This window comes from Tinamus guttatus, unplaced genomic scaffold (genome assembly GCF_059628265.1).
Source record: "Tinamus guttatus ecotype Peru unplaced genomic scaffold, ASM5962826v1 Tinamus_guttatus_pri_ptg000510l, whole genome shotgun sequence".
NCBI lineage: Eukaryota > Metazoa > Chordata > Aves > Tinamiformes > Tinamidae > Tinamus > Tinamus guttatus.
In genome coordinates this window covers 1,048,122-1,055,247 of record NW_028289044.1, presented here as the reverse complement: position 1 = coordinate 1,055,247, position 7,126 = coordinate 1,048,122, and the positions used below count along the sequence as shown (strand labels likewise).

The window sequence follows — 7,126 nt, the reverse complement described above, 5'->3', positions numbered from 1 at the left end:
TAATGCAGCTTCTAGGGAGGTCACTCGAGCCAAGAACTTGAGCACTGGTGCCTGAGCTCAAGCCCACAGCACACTGAACAAGGCTGAGCAGCTTCCCTCTTCACTCAAGATTAATTCCCTGTAATGTACATTACTTTCAGTGGAATGATACTGCTCAAGTTTTGGCAGGACAGGGAAGATTCCACTTTGTCTTTTTTTTTTTTTTTAAGGATTTTATAAGGCAGATAATGCAGAAAGTTGAAACAGAACTTCTACAAGCATTTCATCTGTGATACTGTAAAATCAAAGTACTACTTTATTAAATGAGTTATTTTACACAATATGAACATCAATATAATTACAATTGTAAAAAATTTTTTATAATAAGTATGGACTGATTTTTCAGGATTTCCAAGTAGGGCACAACTGTACATTTACACAGAATTGTCTTTGCATGAAGCCCAAGAGGGAACAGCATAAAAATATGAATGTTTCTGTAGCCCCTTCATTTTTGCTGATCAACAGTTTTAGAAAAGCAGCTGCAGGTTTGTTATGTAAGATCTGACAGTAGAAGAGTCAATAGGTGCCATGACTTCACCTACAAAAAACAAGAATAACTCAGTTAAGCTGAACTCTTACACAATGGCATTTATCTTTGAGTGAATGAGATACCATACTAGCACTTTCTACCTTATTTCAGCCTTTTACATTACAGCTGCTTTTTCAGTTACAGCCTAACAACTGGCAATTGGGAAATCTCTCTAGAAGTTAATACAGAGGTTATATTTTATGTTTGAATGCAGAAAAATCTTCTTGCATAATTTCAGGAACAAAAAATGCTCCATCACTGGACATGCTAAACAACTGTTAAGTGTTTTGTAGCAACAGGCAGATTATATTTTCTACAAATGTTTGTTCAAAGCAAAAACTAATACTATCTTTTTATAACCAAGAATGACCATTTCAAATAACCTTAATTCCCTTTAAAACAGCATCTTTGCACAGTGAAGTGCCACAGCCCTTTCACTTACGCAGGCATTGGCTCACTTCTGCTTAACAGTTCCGGGTATATTTTAACCTACAGCTAATTTTCATATTAGAGAAAAAGCAGCAAGTTCCAATACTTTGCTAGTTGGAGAAAAAAAAAGCACGGTATATAATACAACTTTCTCAGAATATTATTTAGAAAGTAATGTAATGACCTGTAGACAACTTTACGCCTGAACATCAGCCAATTCTGGAGGAAGTGGAGTCTTAGGATGCTTGCTTTCAAAGTGCTGTTTGAAGGTCTTGGGGTCCGGCATTTGTGTCTGATTAGAGAGAGACATGGAACTTTACGCACAGTACAAGGCTTAAATGATATTACAAAAACTTTCTACCACTACATTTTAATTTGCTTTACCAAGGAAAAAAAAATCTCAAACACAGAATGACATCTCTACTGACAGGAGCACCAATTTAGCTGCAGATTAAGAATATTTAATCTCAGTATCAGAGAGTTACTTTTAAGCAATAGCATCACACTCTTGACACATTTGTCAACAGTGTTGTTCTTACAAGAAACCTTCCTGCAGGTCTTAAGTCTTCCACCAAAACAGCATGTGGAGTATGTATTTCCTCACCACTTTCCTTTTTAATACAAAAAGTATAAGTGTTTATCCTTTTCAGGATCAGATCTTCACAAAATTTGTTTACTCTGTTAATGGAAAGGGTCAGGAGTTAAGCAGCACAGGCTGATCCTCTACATGGCACAAACCACCCAAGACCATTGTCACTAGCTCCTGCAGGCGTTAAGTGCCCATTTCACAGAAAGAGCAGCTGGTTACAAGGAGTTAAGTGGGCAGTCCTTAATCTGGAATCTTAATGAAGATATTAAGAGTGACAAACCTATTCTCTTGAATGGGCTATTTCGGTGAAAAACACAAGTTTATCCTTTAGGTCCAAAACTGGCACATTCAGGAAATAAGCCAGAGGGAATCCATAGTCTCATTAGTGTTTTTTGGTCAAGTAATTCATTCTAGTAAAAATTACTGTCTATCACACCTGCATGACACCTTTTAACATCATGCAGTAACACTCTCCCCCTCTTCACTAACATTTATAACCAGTGATCCCAGGGCAGGCCAGTTCCAGCACAGAGGAACCACCGTTTCATGTAGGTTGTACAGGAAATGATCTCATGGGATCTCAAGCTCTACAGGACATAGTGACACCTCGTGCAGCCCCTGCAATCCACTAGGCAGGATAACGAGCTGTGCAAAACATGCACACGTGTCCGCACGGGCTCTTATGGCTAAGTTATCAATCAGCTGAGTGAACGACCTGCAAACAAGTCACGACTACTTTATATCAGAAACACAACAGACAAAAATGCTTAGAGCCACAAGCGAGTTGGCCACTTAGAAGTATTTTAGCTTCCATTATACCATTGTCTAAAAGGCTCTGCTATAGGCTATAAGAAAGCCTTGCCTACATTGACGCTTTGCCTTCAGCTCCTCTTACCCTACAGACAGTGCAGGTATATATCAAGGCAGCCTTGGCTGCAGCCTTCTGATCATGTCCTTGCTTCTTTTTTTGCTCAGCTTGTTTTTTGGCATTTTTCTGCTGCGACTGAATCTTCTGCTGTCCACGAGCCATATCTACAAACAAAAAGAAGACATTTAGTCTACGCGTGTGAGAAACTACTGCTGCCAGCTGACCCAGAAGCCACAGCTATGAACAAAAGCAGTCAAGTGCTCTTCCTATTAGGCGTATGACTCCCATCATTCATATACAGCAGATGTCTGCTGAAGCTCTTTTTGAGAGGACTCTCCTGTTTTAGCATCTCTCAAAATGTTAAATGACTAAAGTAATTTCATCCATTTTAAGGCTTCCGCTTCTACAAAGCTTCAAATCCTACCTTTGAAACGTTTTTAATAACTAAAACTTTACTTATTCTCTATTGCTGTGGGGTTTTTTTTTTGTTTTTGTTTTGTTTTTCAGCTTGAGACTCAATCATTACTTCTGGAAAGCAAACTAGTTCCCAAGAGAGACAAACCAGGGCATTTCTGATGTACCTGCTTGCGATTTGCCCAGGAACAGCAAGAACAACACAACCACTTTCTTTATTCAAGGCCATCCTTTGATTTCTAGCTGACTTTACATGCATTTACATACATATTCTTTTGAAAAAAAAAAAAAAAAAAAGGAGTAGAGTTACTCCATACAAAACAGAAGCATAAAGGAATCGGGCCCTGTTGCCACCTGCCATGAGAAGGTCCACCATGAAAAGGAAGAAATTCGTTACTAAACTACATTTCAGGGAACAGCAAAAATGACGTATTTTACAAGGGCACCTGCATGCAGCCTACTAGGACACCCGGCCCAGCCCGCCTGCCACCCCCAGAGCAGATGCCAGGCAAGACTCAGGAGCTCAAACCGAGCAGACTTCCAAGTGTGATTATATAACCCGCAGCCCACTTGCAGCTACCATCTTCCTTACAGTCCCTTGCATCCCACACGTGATCCAGTCGCGCAGCTCTCCTGGAAATGCTGGATTCCAGCGCAAGCGCAGCACAGCTAATAACTGCTGTTTCCAGGATGACTCGTAAAGCCTAATGAGGACAGGAAGTTGGCTTGTTGGTTATTGTCCCAGTATGAAACTTGCAGTTTAGCAGCGTTTCATGAAAATGTACTGCACGGATGCAACAGCCCTGCCACGTGGTCCTTCCCATGGGAAGGGACAATTTTCCACTGCAAGGGGAATGGCCTGCCTAGACAACGGTTGAGCTCCAGTGAGTACCTACAAAAAGGGCTCTGAACCACCATAGAAACAAACTTTTCATGAAATGCCAACTGCACCTGCAAATTCAGCAGCTTCACAGCACTCCACGCTTCATCAACAAGGAGGTCCCGACCCAAAAGGGCGCTCTCAGACCGAAAGGCACCTCTTGGGCCAAACGAGGCCACTTTACTCACTGTACGTAACCACACCACACAACTCTGTACAAGAGTCATTCTACATGTTGTTTTTGCCTTCCCCTTTTCCCTACCAATTTCTCTAGACAAAAATTCGCAAGTCCACGTAATTCTATAACTATTTAATACGGCTTGCAACAGAGTTCATTTTCTTGCCTTCAAGGCTAATAACCATACAGAAATACAAAGTCTCCAGCGTTCAGCAGTTCCATGGGATACAGTATCAAGTGTTAGCAGTCAAAAATACCAGCTTGGGTTTCACTGTCAACGCTCCCAGCGGCTGCTGCCCTTAGAGTGCAGCATCCGGCCAGGGCCTCGCTTGTGGAGAGCACGGCCTAACAAGAGCTCTGCGTTCCCATTGGAAAAATAAATAAAAATAAATAAATAAATTAGGTACGAGCAGTATATTTATATGTACTAGAAGCCCCTGAAAATGAATTTCAGTCCTCTTGTATTGCATCACAACAAATCTCCAAAAGCCAAAGAATTCCAGATAGAACAGACACATGCAGATATAGCTAATAAGAAATATGACAATAAATCAGCTCACGTTACTGTGTTTTAGTCCCTTGGTAAAGGTTTGTTAACTAACACGTCGCAGAAGTTCAGTCACATCGAGCTCCTCCACACTGGGCAAGTGCCGCTTCAGCCAAGGCACAAAGAGGGAGACCCCAACAAAACCATCTGCTTCACAAATACCAACCCCCGCGCGACGCCTGCGACCGAGACGCCGGCGGGCTGCAGGCCGCGCTCCACTGCGAACGAGACCCGCAGCAGCGGAGCAGGGACGAGCGGGGAGCGAGGCCCGGCCGGCCCGGGCCCCGCGGCCGCCTCCCCGCCCGGGCGCCGGCAGCTGCTTCCGCCGCCCGAGCGGCGCAGGCCGCGGCCAGCGCCCCCGCGCGCCACGGGCCGGCGGAGGGCGCGGGAGCCCCGGGCCCGCCCGCCCGCCCTTCCTCCCGCCGCAGCCCCCCCAGCGCCCGCCCGCGGCCCCGCCGCTCACCCGGCCTCGGCGCGCGGCCCTGGCGAGCGGGTGGGAAGGCTCCGCGCGGCCCCGCAGCAGCCGCCGCCGCCTGCCCGAGACGACGAGGAGGAGGAAGAGGAGGAAGGAGCGGGGAGGGAGGGAGGGAGGCGGGCGCAGTGCGCAGGCCCCGCTCCGCCCCGCGAGCCGGCGCGAACCGGCCCCGCCGACCAATGGCGGCGCCGGCCCGTTACATAAGGGGGGAGGGGGCGCACGGCGCCGCGGCTTTAGCGGCGGCGGGAAGGGAAGGGGAGCGCGAGGCGGGGGCAGTGCCTGAGTCACCGTCCTGCCCCGCCGCGCTGCGAGGGGCGGCCCCGTGCGGCCCCGGCGCCCCCGGGCTGAAGGGCCGCGCTCGGCCGAGCCCGGGGAAGGCCCCAGGGCGCTGGAGCGGCCGCGCTGCCGGCGTAGGAGCGAGCGCTGCGGCACAGCCGAGCTCAGGCGGTTTGGTTGTGAGAGCCGGGAGCTGCCCGGCCCCTTCGGACAGCCCCGGGCAGGTTTCCCTGGAGCTGCTTCTCGCACCGTTTAAACCGGGACCCTTCTCGCACCGTTGAAGGTTCATTGGGCTCTAGCAGCTGCTGTGGCCGCAGCCCGGGCGTCCCCACAGGCCATTCCTGCTGCTCCTGGCAGGCCCCGCTCGCCGTCACATTCCTCTGCGCTTAGTGGGCAGGCACAGCCTAAAAATAGGAGCTGTTCCTGCTGAGTGGGAGCTGGGAGAGCTCCGGAGGGGCTGGAGGACAAGAGCCGGGGCCAGGCCGGGCTGGAGCCCCAGGCACTGTGAAATCGTCTTCAGATAACGGCTCATAGACCAGGCCCGTGCCGAGGCCGAGAGCCAAATGGATAGAAAAGGGAATGGGGGGTTATGAACTGAAGCGCATGAGTTGAGAAGGAAGCGGTTTGAGATGAGAACGGCTGGGAGCGCAAGTCGTTTGCAGACCAGTACAAGTGATTTGGAAGATACCAGCCTGCACGAACGGAGGTGCAGGCAGGCCTGGCAGGGGAGGGAGAGTGCTCTATTTGGCATGCAGGCTGGTGTAAGGAAGGCCAAATGCCCGTGCCTCCTCAGTTTGCACACCTGCTGGATGAAAAGGAGAAACCGAGACAGCAGCTGTGGCTTCTGCTCAAACACAGGATGGCCGCAATTTGAGCAGTTGTGGTTTTAAAATGGATCTAGAGTCCTGAAACCCTTCTGTGTTAGGGCCAAAACAGCAGCAGTGACGGGCTTGCTAGAGGTGTTAGTAGGTGCTGGTTTCTGTTTAAGAAAGGGCCAGGTTAGATGACTGCAATGTGCCCTTCTGGAGAGAGGAAAACAAAACAAAAAACCCAAATCCCTAAAGCGGCAGGTGCTTCAGGTCATTCGGAGTTACAGCTGAGCCCCTGGCACAACAGCAGTTTTAGGGGGGCTGTGTAGCAGATTTCTGACACTTGAGTTACTGGGAGTAGGTCTACATGTGACAACACCTCCTAAGACAGTGAAACGTAAGCCTGCGATAACAAAATTAGGTTTTTTTCCCCCAGCATTCCTGTTGGCAGTGATCTCTTCCACGTTAAACTGACAGTGCCAAAAAAAGATTTTATCTGGGCAGTGCTGCTCACGATGCGCTAAAACAATCTCATCGGTAGGTTCGGAAGCGTGCAGATAGCCGTGGAGAAGCCCTGGGCGTGCGCGTGCTCGTGGCGGTGGCCAACACGCTGCGCTTCGCACCTGGAAGCAGGTGCCTTTCACAGCGAGTTTCCCTTTGATCAGCGAGAAGGCTGCCGAATGAAAAAGTAGCCTTTTCCCTGGCCGCTGCTGATAAAGGGCAGGAATGCTGACCTTAGCCGCGGTACTGGAGGCTTCGCTTTCAAGGGTTGTGTCCCTCTAACAGCTCCCGTTGTCGCACAGCCCTGGCTGGAAAGGAATTTCTGATAAAGCAGATCTCTTGAAGCATTTTGAGCCCCGGATCATGGCTGAATTTGCCTTTTCTGCTTTCAGTAGAACAGAGAATCTCCTTGCGGGACAGAGGACCATGACCTTCCCTCTGGCTGCTTTGTCTTTTATCCCTTTGTGCTGTAGGCCCTGGCCACAGCAGGGGTCCTAATATTGTCCAAATCATCACTCTGCCATTCAGATACTTCCAGAGAGACTGTTAGGAAATAGAACCCATTGTGAAACAAAGTACAGGCCCCCTTTAT

At 48.6% G+C, this 7,126-nt stretch overlaps 1 protein-coding gene across 1 annotated transcript; it reads right to left on the bottom strand.

Moving 5' to 3' along the window:
- Positions 1 to 272: 272 nt before the first annotated feature.
- ZNF706 (zinc finger protein 706) lies at positions 273 to 5,030 on the bottom strand. Its single transcript, XM_088533592.1, has 4 exons — positions 4,937 to 5,030; positions 2,482 to 2,618; positions 1,182 to 1,289; positions 273 to 577 (listed from the first exon to the last, which is right to left on the bottom strand). Exons 2-3 carry the CDS (start codon positions 2,614 to 2,616, stop codon positions 1,194 to 1,196), a joined length of 231 nt encoding a protein of 76 aa, XP_088389718.1. The 5' UTR covers positions 2,617 to 2,618; positions 4,937 to 5,030; the 3' UTR covers positions 273 to 577; positions 1,182 to 1,193.
- Between the last annotated feature and the right edge of the window lie 2,096 nt (positions 5,031 to 7,126).